General features: G+C 38.1%; 2 protein-coding genes across 2 annotated transcripts in view; one reads left to right on the top strand and one right to left on the bottom strand.

Annotated features, from left to right (window-relative positions):
• Positions 1–349: 349 nt before the first annotated feature.
• Positions 350–19,187, bottom strand: part of LOC124645278 (discoidin domain-containing receptor 2-like) — a 59,564-nt gene continuing 40,726 nt past the window's right edge. The window contains exons 12-18 of the mRNA XM_047185076.1: positions 12,776–12,943; positions 2,658–2,776; positions 1,840–1,998; positions 1,595–1,687; positions 859–1,000; positions 679–783; positions 350–553 (exon numbers count right to left, since the gene is read on the bottom strand). Of these exons, the coding sequence (XP_047041032.1) occupies positions 350–553; positions 679–783; positions 859–1,000; positions 1,595–1,687; positions 1,840–1,998; positions 2,658–2,776; positions 12,776–12,943 (990 nt within the window). The remainder of the gene's footprint in view (positions 554–678; positions 784–858; positions 1,001–1,594; positions 1,688–1,839; positions 1,999–2,657; positions 2,777–12,775; positions 12,944–19,187) is intronic.
• Positions 8,192–12,364, top strand: LOC124645152 (probable serine/threonine-protein kinase kinX). Its single transcript, XM_047184910.1, has 4 exons — positions 8,192–8,255; positions 10,167–10,367; positions 11,131–11,334; positions 11,958–12,364. Exons 1-4 carry the CDS (start codon positions 8,192–8,194, stop codon positions 12,341–12,343), a joined length of 855 nt encoding a protein of 284 aa, XP_047040866.1. The 3' UTR covers positions 12,344–12,364.

Here is a 19,187-nt window from a genome sequence, read left to right as displayed (position 1 = left end):
ATTTTAAAATAAGTTCCCTTATTGGGTGCGGCTAGTTCAAGTAGTCGTGACGAGGCGCTCTACAGCAGACCTCAATTGAGGTCCGTTTAAGTTGCAAAGCGGTACATCGTCTATGACATACATCTTAAAATCTAATAAAATGCCCTAAATGTAATACTGATTTAATACTGCAGGATTCCTATCGTATCGTCTATGCAGTCTGTTCGAATTGTCAACATAGATGAAAGCTGTAGATATGCTACGTGTCTTACATCTATGAACATGAATGTTTATGTACTTATCGGACTGTAGAAGCTCGTATCGAAGATTTCGCGGGTGAGTAAGAAGGGCGAACTTGGACGACGGTAGTTTAGCGGTTGTTGGGGGGCTTGTAGCCGTGGGTCATGCGCTCGAGGAAGCGGTGCAGGTCGTGGAAGCGGGGGCGCTGCATGGGCTCGCGGCGCCAGCACTCGTGCATCAGGTCGTAGAGCTCGCGGCGGCAGCGCGGCGGGGGAGCGGCGGGCACGCGTGCTCCACGCCCTCCGTTACGCCACTCACTGGCGTTGGCCACAACCTGGTTAAAAAAATCCTCCTTCAATCCTTCTCATTTGCGAATTTTTCATCAATAGCGGATAAAACTCCGCTAATCGCGTTTCGTTTCTGTATCTGTATCAATTTATGTTAATAAGCGGGACTGACCTGGTCATCATTCATCTCTTCGAACGGCTTAGCCATGCAGTAGGTGAGGACTTCCCAAACTGTAACTCCGAAAGACCAAACGTCGCTTGCCGGTGAACACATTCCCTGGTAACAAAATTGCACACCTTAGTTATGACTGTTAAAATTGATTGACTGTAAGAGTTAGGAACTGAGGTATACCATGAGCAGGCTCTCCCAAGCCATCCAGCGCAGAGGAAGTCGGGACCCGTCAGCCATCACGTGGTAGTCGCTGACGAACTCCTCACAGAACATCGCGTAGTCTGACACTTTCACGTGCAGATCTTCAGTCACTGTTACGTTCCTGTAACAAGTGTAGAAGTTGTATAACTGAAGATCTATCTCAATGGTGTATGATAGGTGGGAGACGTGGCATTCCTTAGAAAAGAACATGCATGGAAAAATTTATTTAAAATCCGCAAAAGATTTGAACCTTTTTTTAATTGCAAAAATTATTTTATGTCTGCATAAGACTGCTTGGGATACGCATTGAGGAATCAGTCCCAAGTTCTCAAATAATAATGCAGCAAAACGATAAATAAGGCGATTTTATTACGCAGTTTCTTCGTTAAACTAAAAGCTATAAAACAGACGATCCCGAACAAAATAAATCGCCAAGAATTTCGCTGTCACTGGCGTCGTAAAAACATATCCCATTGCAGTTGTTTCAAATTATGATGTTACGGTTAAAGATTGAATATTATATTTTCTTTGGAGTGTTTCCCCGGTTTAGTGCCAGGATCCGCAATGCGGCTGATACAGATCCGGTTTTGATTTGAAAGAGAGAACAGAAGGCTAACATTTACGTCTCTATTAGATTATATTTTGGCACGGTTATATGAGATGTACGAAATGTTATGGTCACAGTAAAAGTGTCAGTAAAATGTCAATAACTTACCTCGCTGCGAGATCTCGGTGTACTAATTCGAATGATTCCAGATATTTCATGCCGGCTGCTATCTGACAGCATATGTGAATCAAACTCGAATAACTGAAATAAAAAAAAATATGTTAGACGAATTTTGATTAACCCCAAGTTGGTAAAAGGGAAAAGGAAAATATTATATTAATGAAACAACTGAACAGTTTCTTAAGAAACAGGGGTGTCTCAATGAATAATGGTTGACTTGAACAAAGACTTACTTCAATTTCCGTTCCTGTCGCAGTATTGTGGGGAGATGGGCGGCATCTCCGCGATCCAGGGCCGCACACGGCGGTTCTAGCAGACTCAAACCTAGGACTCTGGCTAGTTGAGGGTGCTTCAAGCCGGCGCCCCATGTAGCTTCGCGGGCAAATGCCGCTCTGCAACAAAATTACCTTTTGAGTACGTACTCTTTACAACAGCGCTAAGCTTTATCTAGCTATCGACATTGTTTCAAGTTCTCTAACAACTTGAAGCACTCTGAAAGTATTCTTGAAATCGAATATCTCTTATTCGTGAACATCGAATGGACTTTTATGATTTGTACATTATGAACGTACTTTGAACGGTTTCAGACTTTTGAAACTGAAAGAGTGTAGAAGTTGCTTGGAGTTAAGTCTCAAATATGATATTTTAAAGTGCTAAGATGGTTTTTAACTTTAGATTTTCAGTTTTCGAGTTAAACTGTAAATTACTTGTATTAAGCAAGAGTACGTACAAACGCTTTTAAGAGCACTTACGTGGCTTAGTTAAACAACTTTCAATTCCAAAATCTGTAATCGATTTCATCTAAATTTAAATGCTGAATACGTTGTCTGAAAAGTTAATTAAAAGCTGTTTTCAAACAACTAAGTAAAGAACACTGTTGACTGTTAACATTTTGGGTTTGAAAGTTATAGTAAGGTGGTTAATTAAGAATTATAAGATGTTATTACGCTAGGATTAGGAGTCAATGTACGCGCACGTAGCCTCATCAATACTTTTGATTCTTTGTCATGACATTCAAGGGTTGTTTGAATTTTCAATATTCTGGACTTACTTCACTTCGTTATGGCAGCCCCGCCACAAAGTCTTGACAACAACGAGGCGGCGGCGTCCTCCAGTCGGTGATTCTTCGTCGCTCAGCTCTTCGATACCATCGGTCTCGCATATCTGGAGCTGTGAACAATACTTACACGTTAGCTAAGTAAGCTCATTACGTAGTAACGAAGAAAAATACGCCTGCCAATCAATACAATATCGAAATCGACAAATCTCCATTAACTGTTAGTCTTGGTCCGTCTTTGTTCAAAAGTGGGTAACCTACGGCTGGAATAGTGAGAATCAGGAGGTTACAAATGCTATCTATAAAACGCCGCCCGTGATCGGAAAAAAGAAGCGCAAGAAAATATCTACAAGCAAATCATATCAATACGCAGTCAACATTTTCAATTTCATCGCATGGTTAGTTACAACAAGGCAATAGTTCTTAAGCACTTAATATAGTGAGAGATGAAAGAGAATTTCCTATATATTTCGCAAAAGCCTACTTTGGCCCAGTTTCTAAGTTTACCGAGCGTGGAAAATGGCTTGGCGCCTTGCGGATTTACAAGCCTAGAGAAAAACCCTACCTTCCCCTGTTTAGACCCGAGGTACGCTTGTTTGATTTGAAATATTTCACCACCCGAATAAGCCTTTCTTTTAAGAGATATTGTTGAAGCAATACCTACCTATGTGGAAAGTGGAACACAATGAAAATATTCCATTCGAAGACGGCCGATGTTACTTTTTACTGAGTAACTCAAACACAGATGGGATCGGAGATAAAAGTACCTAATGTAATATTATAATTCAACTCACACACGTTCCAATGTCTGCTGGCATATTCAATGACTATTTTAAAGCCTTCTTTATAAACAGAATGAATATTCTTAAAAAGACTAAGTAGATTCTCTTAATATACATGAAATAGTAGTACAGATCTGTAATTGAAAAAGGACTCCTGTTAATGCGGCTGCAAGCGAAATTCAATATGTTTTAATTAAAGTAACGTGAGCAATAACAAAGGCCTTACAAGGAAAGAGTTGGTGGCCTTGCGGAGGTAACAAATCTCTGTAAAACCAGAAACTAATGGAATTAAAGTATTGTTTGTCCAGGTGGGCTGCGGGACGGCGCCGGTAAATAGCCCACTCTTAGAGCCTGCCTGCCGCGGCGGGTGGCTTGTTATCCTTCCATTAAAACTGAAATAACTTCACAGAACGCCATGCCCTTAACCAAATTATACATTTTTTTCTCATTTCGAAATGTTTGTGGTAATCTTCAAGGAAGCTTACGCGCAAACGTAATTTATTAAATAATTAAAACAAGCAATTTATTTACTTTGAAATTTCATTTGAGAGCTCTGAATGTGATCTTGAAAGAATAATAAAGAAGACTCACTCCCGTTAAGCGACGATTATTACGACGGGAAACACGCCGATGAAGCATTCTTCCCCTAAATTCTGCGGTGAATTATGTTTACATTAGGTCAAGTATTATTGTCCTTGAGACTTAAGGGGACAGGAGGGAAAAATTGCCTAATCTGCTCCCTCGCGCAGGGGACATAAAACTAATATAATTTGTAACTAAAGTAATATTATACTCGCGTGAATTATGTTTGAATTTTAAACTAGATTAAAAAGCTGAAAGGATTATGAATATTCATTAATGGTAATAAAATATGCAGGTAATTGATTAAGCACCAGCTAATTGATTTGTATATTATTGTGTTCTAGATGCAGATTAAAATGATTGAATGACTCCGTTAAAAGCAACGAGATGTCGTCCATCATTTAAGAGTAGCTACATTTTATAATTAAATGCGAATGAAACACCATTTGAATAAATTAAAGCTCGTTATGCACACAATAATTATTTTTTAATATCTTTCCATTAACAAAGAGACTGAGTGCTCTGGCACCCTTTTAATTTTTTGTCGTTCCATTAGCGGCGTCGGTATCGATTTGCATTTAAACTTACATTTTTGTAGCTGTAACACGGTTCTGCGATAAAATAATGATTTCGCTTCGCAGCGTGCCTGGAAATTGTTTTGCTCTTACACCGGTGTACACGAGCTGAGTAGGCATTTTGAAAATTTAATATACGTTGCCACTTTGTACACATTGACTAGGTACGTCGTTAATATAATAAAAATATGAAAAATAAACGCCCTAAGCTATTAAACCGTGTTGCGGCGGGTGGTGAGACCGCCGCGCCGCCCGCCCCGTGGGGGGGGGGGAGAGGGAGCCAGATTGCATTTTCTTGCTACGGTCAGTAATCAATTTTTATGGGCATTTTTGTAGACCAACGCTCTCTACGAGTCTCTCAGTGTATAACATGATAGTGCCGAGTGGAGCACCCTGTAACCTATACAAACATCGTCCCCGTATGTTCAGTCTTCTGATACGTTATATACTTCTAGTCGTTTTGATGCCATTATTAGTACGCGGAATAATATTCTTTGGATAACATTCAATTTAGGTTGAACACTTTTTTGTTCGTCAGAGACTAATTTAATCAAGAAGAGTTTACCTGGCTTGATTAAACATTATTATTTTTGTATTAAAAATGAAGACTCGATAGAATTTTCGATGAAAAACATTCTTTTTAGATTAATCATAAATTTTAAATCGGGTAATTACGCTTAGTTCCGATACTGGGCCGTTAGTGAAACAACGGAACATTTTATTAGGCTTGGTACAAACTGGTGATTAACGTGCGATTACTAGGGCGTAAACCTTAACTAAATTAGGCTTTGCACCCATCATCAAACAAGTAAGTGATTAGGGCCGACTAATCACAGAAGATAGCCGACTATGTGGCGGGAGACTAGTCATATGGGTTATCTATTACCGACAATTTCCATATTACATATCGTATTTGTATGAGCTAACACAAACACAACGTCTACTGAGATTAGATCACTCTATATGAACTTTTGCGGGAAAGTTGATCGTATTAAATGTAAGTTAAATTATATTGAATTGCAGTACTTCTGAAGGGAATCAAAATATTGAATTTTATGGTGTGGTGCGGCGTGAAGCGACTGCACTACTTATCTGTCAACAATATTCTTAGAATTTCATTTTCTTAAAACGATTTTTTATCGCACTAATAAAACTTTCCTGAGAACTAGTATTAGAAATACAACACGCATATTTATCTGTATCAATATAATGAGTATTATCCGTCAATAAACACAGGAAAGACTTAGCGGAAAAATCGAGACATCAACAAAATATAAGATACAATATCGAAAATCAATGTCCATCTGGCGCGAAGATAGGAAGGCAGTAATGTCAATATATTTATATTAATCACGAGTCCCGTCGTTTATTACAATACGAGGGGAAAACCAGTGCACATAATAGATAAAGTGAACATTAAGAATGAAACCACGCCGACGTGGAGGAATTCACAAAGGCTAATTAGGAGTTACAAAACATTTGGGACGTTTAAAATACTCGTAACGCAAAGAGGCCATATCTGGGCAGCTCCGGGCGGTACAGGTGGCCGCGGTTCACTAATTCACTGTTTGTTCGTTCTTAATGAAAATACAACAGGGGCACGCTCTATTGTTTACCCAGCATTCCAGTCAGGAGCAAGTGGTGCGTTGTTTGCGTCGGCGCGCCACGCCAGTCTATGTTGGATAAGATCCTAATTAGATCGCTCGTACCTCGAGCTAACCCGCTGGCAACAAGGCTTGCAATGGCGATCAACTACCGCACGACTGCCATTTTGTTCCATCTAGCTTAGACTAAACTGAGTACGGGCGCATAATGTATATGACGCTCGGTTCGCTACACTAGCTAATCGATTATTCATAGGAAACTGAAAGATTTTCCTAATTGGTTTTCGCTGCGATTTCAGGTAGCTAGAATATTTAAGTTTTTGCCGTTGTTTGCTCGCAAGTGCGTGACTAGAGTTTATTTAGCGCAGACTTGGTATATAAGTCGTTTTGCTTTAGAATTAAAGGAATCGTTTAAGCGAGTTATGATTGTTTTTCGTTTATGGCTGACGGACATTTAACAAATGAAAATAAACGACGGACATTAAACAAATGATTGACAATTTCTCGCCTTCATCGCCTATTATCCAGACCTTCTCTTGACTTGGAAGAAACAAACGTAGAATCTACTAATGAACAACGTTTATAACATTTTTTTTCTGTATACCTAGGTATATCGTATGTTTTGAGTCAGTTTTGCATTTATTGATTCCCGCTACCAAATTAAGTTTCCGCTTGCAACGGCGCAGGCGATTAGAAATTAAGCATTTAAACCGCAGTAGACTTGGGCGTGAAAGCGCGACAGACAGACAGAGTTATTTTCGCGTTTATAAATATAAGTAAGGATTCGTTCATGTTGCCCCATCGTGTGGTGTAATCATGGTAACAAGGTAGCCCTATAACAGCGCGTTTAATTGCCGCACTCACCCCACGCCTGTTGCCCTTCGGCTCAATTTATAATAACTCTATAAAATAGGATCCAATAATATCAATTTAAAAGTTTATTTCACTGCGTTAAGAATCCTTACTAATATTTAAAAACAAACCACCTCGTCTTTGGAGAATAATGTAATAATGTCAAGACACCTTTTCACACACGGTCGGTTAGCCCCATGGTAAGTTATTAATTAACTTGTGTTATGGGTGCTAACGCAACTGATAAACTATATATAGCTACATATATACATATTTATAAATACATATTGTAACACCCAGACCACGGCCAACAAGCATGCTCATCACACAAATGTCGACCGAACCGGGAATCGAACCCGGGACCTCAGGTTCGGCAGTCCGGCATGGTGACCATTGCGCCATCGAGGTCGTCAATCAAGGAGAAGGAGTGAAATCTATGGGGACAGACATAAAAGTGTATCAAACAAGAAGTCTATAAAACCGTGCTATACAGCCGGTACTTTTAATTAAATATCTCGAACTAACACAAAGATCTCAAACAAAATGCAATATCTATAACCAGCATAATATATTTAGTTGGAATCAATATTAGTCTAGACGGTCTAGCAATTAATTGCAACAGTATTTGTATACAGTTATGAACAATGGTTGGTGATTTATATACATTGGTGGAGCCCACCTGGTCTCCAGATTACTGGGAACTGTTCGTGTATTGACGCGACTAGCTGCCGGCGAATGCCATGCCATGATTAATTTTTATGACCTTACCGTAGGTACGTGAGTATGATGCTTTTTATGACTGTGAGTATGACTTTTGTATATTAAATATTTTGAATACTTTTCTCGACACGTCGATTTTTGTTTGGGTTTTTGCCCTGAAGTTTTTGGAAAATGGAATATCTAATACGATTTTGTGATTTTCACATGAATTTCCCGTATTCACGTCCAAAACATTTTATAGTTTTTTTTTCATCCAATTTCTAAACTCTTTTGTGACTTTTGCCTCCGAACTCAAAGAGGATTAATGTGAAAATAAAATAAAATTTTGACCGTCAAATTCTGACGTCGGTATAAAATCTGAAAATGTAAAAGTGGTTTTCGAAATTTCTTAAGTTTATCCTAATTTTGGAGCAATGGAGGATTTTTTCAAAAATCTTAAGGGTGATACTCTTTTCAATGTTGAAAATCCAACTGTAGGTAAGATGATGTAATTTTTGTTTCAAAAGGCATATAACTTTGATTTACTGCGGTGTATCATAATCATTTAATGTATATTTGTAATGTACTGTCTATGATGAGTAATTTAGGAAAACGGCAATCTTCTTTGAAAAAAATTGTTTTGACTAATCACTCATGTAGGAGAGATCGACTAAATATTGCAAAAACACATTACGTTTTCCCTTTCGCATTATCATCAGCAAGCGCAGACATACATAATGAACAGATTCATACACATCATATGTACAAAAATATGATAAAGGAAGGAATGCCATTATCACGCAAACAGAAAAAAAATCATCGGATGAATGGCCAGGAGTTGTCGCCAAAGTAAAATTCATGGGTTAGGGTGCGGCTACCAATTGTAACGAACCTCCCTGCTCGCTCCACAAGGGGAGGCTGGCTTTAAGAGATTTTTATTGCAACACCTCCATTTGTCCTCTGTATTCTTGCGCAAGACGTTAAGACCGAAAGAAGTCAACAAACAGTACGCTGTTAATAATTTTTTTTTTTTGAATAAAACTGATATTAAGCATGTGTACTATAGTTCGGCCATTCAGAGAATGCGTTCCTGACACGTCGCGATTGAACTGACGACGTAACTTTGCAATGGCGTTGCAGTTACGATAAAAATATTTTTGCTGGTTGTTTACCGTTTTAACAATTGAGGAGCATTAAAACAACATTATTATATCAATAATCAATGAATGTTATTACGTCGTCAGTTCAATCGCGACGTGTCAGGAACGCATTCTCTGAATGGCCGAACTATAATTACACACTTCTGTAAAACTTAATTATCAAAGGCAAACCAAACCACGCAGAACATTCGGTCGTCTTCGCTCAAATTGGTTGTTGTCAATTCTTAAGGCCAATGGTACAAAACCCGCATAAAAACAGTCGGAAATTCGCTAGTTTGAAAACTCGATCAAACAGATAGCATAGCTTTAAGGGCCCTCGTCCACTGCGTCTTTTTGCAGCGATGCGGTCCTCATTCAAATAACAACGATTCAGCCGCGTTACTGTCGCCCCTTAGTCAGTCTTCTGCCACCATGTTAATAGCGCTTTTACAAACTGGATTTTTCGGATCGTACATGTGACAGAATGCAATGGGGGCTACCGTTTTTTGTTTCACCAGATGGCGCAACTGTAGCGTGAGGTCTAAAACTATGGCAATCAAAGTTCGTATTATGAGCGCTAAAACTTAAATCTACATTAGATGATTATATTAGATCATATGTAACTAGAACTATAGTGTGAACGTATTGGCGATGCCACAGTGTTGCGCAGTGCCGTTTTGCTCGAAAAAGAAATGTAAACATAAGTTTCCGAAAGATTACAGAGTGTCAATGCAGTGACATTTATAGAACCCTGATCTGTATTTGCCATAATTAATCTAAAGTATTGTTAAATATTCATAATATTATTAATTTAATTAGAAATATAAACCCTCGCGCGTAAACAAACAGTGGCATTTGACGTTTCGAAGACCTCACGCTACACAAGCGCCTCTAGCGGCGATTTCATACGCGGTAGCCCTCATTGACAACAACGAACGATGTTGAGTTTTGGCATCGCTTCTATGGCGAATAAAGCGTCTAAAAGTCACCGTGGGCGAGGGCCCTAAAACTTCATAGGCAAATAAAACTAATAATTTTTTTTACTAAGTTACCTCATGTTTTTGATTTACTTACTAAAGAGAAAAACTATAAAGTTCTCATTTTTATGCTTTTCTACACTATTATGAGATAAAACAATATTCATATCTCTACATATTGTTGACGTATGTAATCAAATATTGCTTTGGACTGAACTTTGGCTTGTTAATATATAAATGTCAAAATTTGTTTAAAGAAATATGAATAACGTTTATCCTTTAATATTTTACAGAACCCAAAAACGATGAAAGTAACTTGTTAGTACAAAACAAAGCTGAGGAAAATACCAATGTATTACAGCAAAAAGATGAACCGGTTCATAATCCTATAAAAAATATGGATTTGGTTACCCCGGACGGTAGCGGAGCACCAGATAAGATTAAAGAAGTAAAGGATGAGAAGAAGGCTAACGAAGAGACGAAGACCCCATCAAGTAAGATCATTGACTCGGGGCAATGGATAAGTCGAATAACCTGATAGAGAGAGCGAAAACTAACTTTGATGTCCTCAAAAAAGAAAGTCACTCCGAGGTGCCTCAAGAAGAATCCAAGAAACCAGTAGACAAAACGAGCGTCGACAGCTTATTCCCATACATACATACGTTGATCAGATTATAAAAATCGCAATAAGAACAAGACCCACATGCGCACTAAATCAACTGATACTAAGGACCAAATATCTCTTGTAACTTTGGCAATTGCTTATACACTTATTTTAAAATCGCTGCTTAAAAAGTATTTCTAGATACAAGCGACATTAAGTCCGCAGTATCTAAAAATAAATAAATAATGCATTTGCCAACCCATTTGCGAAATTCCTATTACATTTCAAAACCAAAAAATAACTACAAATAATTTATTAAAAAAATCCCATGTCTCGAATTTTAATAACAATAATCTTAGTAGTTTCTAATGGATTTGCTACTATTTTCATGCCGGGATATGGGAATTACATAAAAAGATTCATGTGAGAACTGAAGCACAAAGAGATAATCTATCAATTTCTTCGGTAGTATTAAAATCATTCGCGCGCGCATTATGTTCTACACTATTATGAGATAAAATTATATTCATATCTCTACATATTGTTGACGTATGTATTCAAAGATTGCTTTTGGATTCACTTTGGGCTTGTTAATGTATGTCAAAATTTGTTTATAGAAATATGAATAACTTTTATCTTTTAATATTTTACAGAATCCAAAATCGATGAAAGTAACATGTTAGTACAAAACAAAGCTCCAGAGAACGTCAACATAGTACCTCAAATCGATGAACCGGTATATAATCCTATAAAAACTATGGATTTGGTTACCCCGGAGGGTAGTGGAATGCAGGAAAAGATTAAAGATGTAAAGGATGAGAATAATACTGCTCTTGAAGAGCTGAAGAAAAAATCAAGTAAGATCATTGACTCGGCACTGGATAAGTCGAATAGCCTGCTAGAAGGAGCGAAAGCTAACTTTGATGTCCTTACCAAACCAAGTCCTACTGAGCCGGGCGAAGAAGAATCCTCAGTAGAAAAAATTAGCTATAACACATTGTTTCCATACCTATATTGATCAGATGATATACAATTCGCTACATGAACCAGACCCACTCTAGCACTAAATCAAACTCACTCACTTTTTAAAATTCAAACCTTAAACCACTATCTAACCAATAATGCAACTGACTAGCAATGCGAGAAAACTATGAAAGAAATGAATCGTAATTCTGTATGTCTCTGCGCTTTTCGAAGCTAGGTCACTAACTTAAAAAGATGATTGCCGTTCTATAGGTTAGTGGTATTGTCTACCTGATTAAATATTTTCATCATCATATTTAGATCATTATGGTAGTCATCAAAATTATAATCATTTTCCTAAATTACCTATGTAATAATATGTAGCAGGTTTGTACCTAGATCAGCAAGCGATAAAGCAAAAGATAAATATATCCTGATATGTAAAACTTTAAATTTGAGAAATATCCCAGTTTGGTAAGACTATATACCTTAGTATAATATATATACATTTTTTCAGTGCCTGACTCCAATCTGGATAACCCTATGCTTGCAACGACCAGCTCAGAAACTTTAAAAAGAATGTCCAGTACACCACCTGATGTCCGCGAGATTAATGAGAAGCTCACTGAAATATCATTGCAATCTCAAGCAGCACTGGAAGATCTGAAGACACAATCCACCAGGATCATTGATCATGCTAAATCGCAAACGAACAAGGTGTTGGAGAACGCTAAGCTCAACTTTAGTATGTTCACCAGGGCACTTGAGCAGGAATTGGAACAGCAGACGCCGAAGCAACCAGTAGTAGTGGATATAGATCCTCCGAAGTCGGCTGAAGCGACCTTTGATGAACTCGTAGAGCGGTATTCAAGGAGTGATAATATTATGGACTTCTTTAACTGAGTAATACACATACGAGAAACGAACCAGATTATTAGGAAGCAAACTGTCAAAATTATCCTAGCAGACATTTAACACATAAATCCACTTGGAATTAAAAATAAATAGTTGCCTATTTCCAATGTTTGTTTCCTTTGTAAAGTTTGGCTATTACTATATTTAGATTAAAAATTGACATATATACTTAGGAATTATTGAGTAAATGTGGAAAGTAGGCAGTATGGTACCAAGTCCCAGGCGCTCCACAAGTTTTCGAGGCGACCAGCTATTCTGACGATAAGACATTTTCGACATACATATTGATAGGCAGCAAACACTTTTAACCACACAGAAGATGCTAGCTCTGATCACTGCTGTGCCTCCAGGCAGAGGGTGAATGACGGTCTCTTTTTACAGGTGCTTCTTAACTAGAAAGCTTTATATGAAGGTACTTACACTGCCATGAGGGCCCTCGCCAAGGAAGGTGACAGGTCGCATGCGCCCCCGCGGGAAATCCAGCAGGGGCGCCACTCCGTTTGGGGGCTCCGCTTCAGGTAGTTTGATAGATGTGAACAGGCCAGGGGCGGGTTTCTCGCGACGGCACGCACGTTCTTCCGGGTACGTCTGTGAAGAAGACTGGATCTCAGTATATTGCACTTTATACTATCTAGAGGTGTTAGTGTTATTGGAACATGAAATTGTTATGTTTCACTGTTGACTGGTTTCTGGTGAGATTCTGTATGTGAATTGAACTCTAAAGGCTAAAGAAGTCTAGGTGAGAGGGGTAGTGCCTCTAGGGTAAAAATAATAAAAGTTTGTTTCAAGTAATTTTGGCTTACAATTTCATGTAGGGTGGGAATGAAGTCACGACAACCATCACAAGTTCTAAGGAAATTGTAGTTCAATTTCGTCAATATAGGCTTCGATATTGCCATGAAAATTGGGGCCACCAGTTCAAAAAAAAACAAAACAAAATCACGAAAACCACATAATTATGTTATAGTGTAGCAGAAATACATTATAATAGCGGAGAATTATATCATAATGTTAGGTTAGCGAGTTTTGCTTTGACAAAAAACAGCCGAGGAATACACGCTCGTCATTATGGAGTGTTTTTGTTTCTAATGTCACGCTCATGTCTGGGGCCTAGCCGATACTTTGAGCCGATATGATCAATATCGTCGTTTTCTGTTCTTACTAAAGGCTTAATGGACAAAAGCGCTCTCGGCGAAGAAAAAGTGTACAGTGCAGAGTGGACGGGCACTTACGGTATTTTGATTTCCAGAATTAAGGGGAAGTGCAGTTCAGGTGAATCTCCCACCATGTGTTCTGATGCACCTTTGTTCTATCCTCACTTTTGTTCTATTTTTTGTGAGTGCTTACGGTCTCCTCCGATTTGTCGGTAACGTCGAACATTCGAGGTTCTTTTAAAAAGTCTTTTATGCTATCTAATACGATTACGATGGGACCAAAAAATACTTCGACATTTCCCCTAAGTATAGTGAAGATCTTAAATTTATATTTTGTAAATGTTGGATTTTTATAAGAAGTAGGCATTTATTTGAAGTATATATAGTGAAACTCGATTAGTAAACCACCTCTATTATTGGAAGTATTTATCAATATACGTAAGGTTCCTACATTACATTAATGTTCGATAGCATACACATTTTATATGTACCCGTAAATAACCGTGTTCCTACTTAATTGCTATTCCCCTCCCAAGATTGCGTTGCTATAATTTATACGGTACCATGAATTATTATAGACCTAGGTGTATTATATGTGTGGCTGTAGTTATTATGTGTCTATTAATTAAATCCGAAAATACAAGAGACGTAAGTCCGTATTTAGGACATCAATTTCCTATAAAGCTAATAAAATGACCGACACAGTTGTTTGTTATTAAATAATATGATATTATGGTGTTAGCTACAAAGTTTTATACGTTGAGCGGTCAGTTAAATCTCAAAGAATTAAGTCCGGCGCACGCGAGCGAACAAACTGGCGGCGTTCAACTTAGCTAACACAAAACAAACGTAATTCGCAATAGAAAGTCTGCTGGTAAAGCCGGCGACTTAGTAGCAAAGCCCTACAAAGCCATAGTAAAACATTAACAAAACACGATCGGCCCCAACGAATCGCTTGCTCATAATACCTTCGTGTACTCATTTATCATTTCGTAAACGACCGCATAATACCCATAATGAGTAAAATCCAAGCATACCTTGGGCAATACCATTAATATTACAAAACCCGGTCTCTCCCCTTCAGTGGATGTTCCTCCGTACTATAGTTTGAAGACCTTTGTGGTGTGTACTAATTTTAGCGAACCTTTATTTTATAGTTATAATACCACACTTTTTTGAAGAAAAGTCACATTATTATGTATGCGGATTTTTTTGTCGAATTATGATTTTTGTGCCTTTATTTTGAGTTGTGATGATTTAGTTACAGAAGTTCATGTTTAGTGTACATGCATGGTTGTTCCGTCTTGCTAGCAATGACTTGATAGCTTTTATGGAGTTTCAGTGCATGACCACATCGTTACTGGGGAAATATTCTTCTTGGAATATACCACTATGTTCGACAGGGTTTTGACATTCAAAGAACGAACCGACCAAGTTCCCTAGAATTTCAGGTTTCCTGGATTATTTCTAGTTCTGTGTGAATATTTAAAAATGACGTGCTATTCGACCAACACGGCCGAATGAAAGGGCTTATTTCGTCCTAGCAAAAGACTATTGTTAACTTTTTTTGGGGCGGCCAAAGAAGCTTTTCTTTAACAATTGCTTCCAAGTACTTGTAAGTATTCCTATTTTGTAAGCCTTATTCAGACTACCGATCATAATGTAATAATAGAATATAAAAGTAAGTGGAGGCTTTCTTAAGTATCCGTGTGAGTAATACGCTTACTTGTGAAAAAATATATAAAGCGCCAAATTATTACCAAACCTACCAGCAACATTTCTAGCAAGTACAGTTTTAGTTTCGGGAGTATGTCACAGATACAGGTAGTTATTCTAAGGGTCCGGAAAATTGAAAACAATACCAACTGCACTAGAACGTACAGTTATCACCACATCTTCGGGGCACATAAATTTTATTTATGACTAAATAGAATAAGCCGTCGGCTATGCAAAGCAATCCATTATTTAATTCAGCTCCTGTGACACCCCTGGCGGAGTGGAGGGGTACAGGGGGGAGGAGGGGTTAGGGTCGGACATGTGACATATTCTCGTGCCACGCGGGGGTGTTTATGTAGCTGGTGTTGCGGCTACATGCTCCCGAGTGTAACGCGTAATGGAGTGCTCCTACAGAACGGGAGGTAAAAATGTTGCACTGAAATTATGCCCCAAATGTACTGTAGGGAGATGATGCTGGTAGTGTGAAGAAGTTTTGGTTAAGATTTTAATACTCTGTTGTTTTCGTCACCTGTATTTACGTGGTCAGTTTAGTCTCCGAGCTTACCTCACTTATGCATTTTATTTAAGCACACGTAGAAGGAAGAAAGTCAATACCAAACCGACCATTATAAGCTCCTTCGAAACCCCCGATTACTACCTTAAATGGTCCCTCAATAAAACCGACTCCGCCCCTCAGCTGACCCGTCACAGGTATTTTTAATTAACTTTGAAATTAAATCTTTACTGTAGATCGTTTGTCATAGCTGTCATATTTTCACATGCAATAATTTTAGCAAATTCTCTGCTACTGCTGTATTATTATTTTATTTATGTGCTTTGGTATTTAATTTGAGTCGAAAATAGTAATGACATTATTTAAGAACATCGTCCTTTGAAGATTTACTTGTACACAATTTCATGCCTTTTATTTATGCTAAAATAATACTGATGTGAATTATTTTCTTGAATAAATACATCTTATATACTTAGTTGTTACTTAACAACTTGCTACGTTTCTCACAAAACTATGTTTTTTTAAACTATTTTACACTTCATTTGCCGCAGTGAAGCATCGCGGAACTATTCGGGCCCATTAAAAGTCTTCGGAAGTACTGGAAAAGTAGCGTTAACTTTGCTGTACTTGTTTTCAAAAGCGAGAGAACTTCAAGAGATGTCTGTATATAAAATATCAATGCAAGTAAATACAGATATGTACCACTAGTGTTTAAGTAATGTGTGGTTTATTTAACCAGCATCCACTCCATTTGCCTCAGTAGATTTTTCGAAGCAAGCTCTTTGAGTGGCCTCGCAGATACCTTCAGGCAGTAAAGGCTTTTAGCGGTTTCGAAACTCTGAGACGCAAATTAATATATCTCAAGCACTATCGATAAAACCGGTCACTTTAATAAACGTTATTGCAAATGCTTAATCCTGTCTATAAATAGTTTTGTCATTAAAACTGCAAGAGATATTTTTTCTGGATAACGCTGTAACAAAGTTTCCCCATAACGGCGCAGTGCAGGATATAAAACGGGCATGGGGTACCATAACAAGTGGCACCGGGGAAACTTTCCCGACATATAGTTACATGTAAATAATGTTCGTACGCAATAAGCAGTACCTTGTACTGAATATTTTATTCGTTATCCAGTGGAACATAACTTTTATCATCTGACAGAACATAAATCTAAGTCGAGACATCTGAGTTGTAATATTTATTAGGCGATTACTCTATTCTGTAAAGGCAATTTGATTAAATTGTTTCATGAATATTTCGGACATTATTAGGCTGCTCAGGTACATAAAGGTAAAATATTTAAACTGAAAGCAAAGAATACTGTTGATCTGTGACGTCCTACTGAATAAACCACTAATCTACCTTTGATAAAATTTGGCACAGAGCCCAAATAGGAATATTCTTTTTCTTTGTACGCTCGCAGTAATCCCCGTAGGACGCGAGTAAAACCGCAGCCAGTAACTTGTATTTTATTTTTTTAAATTAGACTGTCGGCTACTGAATGCAAACAATCGTACGAGAGGGACTTGCTAAATGAGACGAGCCGAGTATCGGACCCTCGACTCAACTGCCTACAAGAGCCTCTCAGAGATGATCGAGGCTTCACTGGCCGAATGTTTAATTGCTAAATTACATTCCTCACCATTACGAGACAGTGCTTAAATTTAATTAGCACGTTGACTCAAAGTGACAGTTGGGGACACTTTAAGAATTTTCTATAGGTATTGCGAGGCTTCCGCGAGTCGTGAGCGGAGCTGCTTGGAACAAAGGTACCTGCGGCTTTAACAAGACAAAAGCGTTGCACTTGATAAGAAGTGAAGCGAGTGAAGCCTATCTACTGCTATGTGTATCTTCGTACTTTGGTTTACTTTTCTCCCCTCTGAACATTTTTTCTCGTCTCATTGTTTATAGGCACGTTCTAAAGAGGGTTTACGCATTTTTTTTTGTTTTGTAACAGCAGGGATAAATATCGTTAATTTTTCAAAAAGAATATAAAGTATTTATCCGTTTTCGTTTATCATCAGTGTTTTTCATAAAATATTATCTTGGCTTTATTTAAATAGTACATCTTTTATAGCTTCATTATCTTTTCCCTTTACACGTGTTAACTATAAGGCATTGAGTACATAGTGAGACAACGCCATCACCTCGTGAGACTGACACCGTCGCTCCACCGCTTTGCTACAATGTAATTAAAAATTAAGCGCCGCTATCTCAGGTGTTCTTCAACAAAATGCATTAATTAAGATCGCGGGAAAAACCTCAAATAAGGTATGTAGCAACGCTAATTAACTTAGTTACCTCATATTCTATACTTAGAACTTATGTAGCTACGTAAATGGTTAGAAAGCCTATGTATTTCTTTCAGTTCTTTTGGTGGTTTCGTTGTGTAACGACTGCCCGTATACGTAATGTTTTGTTTTTAGTTGCGGTCCGAGCTTTTTAAATAAGGATGCTTCGGCTGAGAGTGAGCTGTTTTTGTGTTTGTACGAGCGTTACAACTGTTTTCAGAGCAGAGGATTCTATTCACTAATATGCAAGTTTTAATTAGAAACTGCAATTAACTAGGCATTTCCTCGAATGACTTTAACTATAAATAATGTAATCTTCATTCAAGCGAAAAGAAAATATACCAAACAAAAATCAACGCCTAAAGCTTAGATAACCTAAGATTTATATAAAACCTGAAAGTATAATGGTAAGAATAACATAAAGCCTACTATTTTATCAAGCTACAAAAGATTGGGCCGACAAAAGGCGCAGCCCTGGAGGTAATCCTTGAGTGGCCAGTGAGCATACGTCGTTTGGGCAAACTCCCAGTGTCATTATAAAATACGGGCCACAATGTGGATTCACTTTGAGAAATGGAGGGCGGGCTTCTGAACACCTGGGGCCCGCGCCAACTATGTATGTACCCTGTGTTGTTCCCAGCGGCGTAGCTTGGGTATCTGCCGCCCGGGGCAGTTGTCGATTTTGCCGCCCCTTCCCGTGTATTTTTTTTAACAAGTGTTACTGGCCGTTTGTCATTTTTAACCGACTTCAAAAAAAGGTTTTTTTTTTGTATCGACGTTAAAAATCATCAAATGACCCTTCCCGCTGTGGGTTAGCAGCGGCGAATTGAGTGTCAGACTCTTACTGATTAAAAACCGTCGTGTTCTGTCGAAGGCCTTTTATGTTTTATGGTAACTCTTTCGAACAACCCGCAGCCCCGGCAGAAGGGGGAGGTTCTCAAGTAGACTTTTCTTTTATATCTTCGTTACTTGATTTCTGGAAGGTATTAAAATTCCAAATACGCGAGCGAAGCGAGCGGGAAATTTTTATCGGATTTAAACCAAAAATTACGTAAAATTTAGCCCAAACGTACTTAACTTTTTGCTTGTTGATAGATGTAAAAATAAGGGCATATCGTTTTTGAATACGCGAGCCAAGCGAGCGCGAAATTGTT

Source organism: Helicoverpa zea, chromosome 31 (assembly GCF_022581195.2).
Source record: "Helicoverpa zea isolate HzStark_Cry1AcR chromosome 31, ilHelZeax1.1, whole genome shotgun sequence".
NCBI classification, from domain to species: Eukaryota; Metazoa; Arthropoda; class Insecta; order Lepidoptera; family Noctuidae; genus Helicoverpa; species Helicoverpa zea.
The sequence above is the reverse complement of the archived record's forward strand: the minus strand, read 5'-3'. Positions and strand labels throughout refer to the sequence as shown.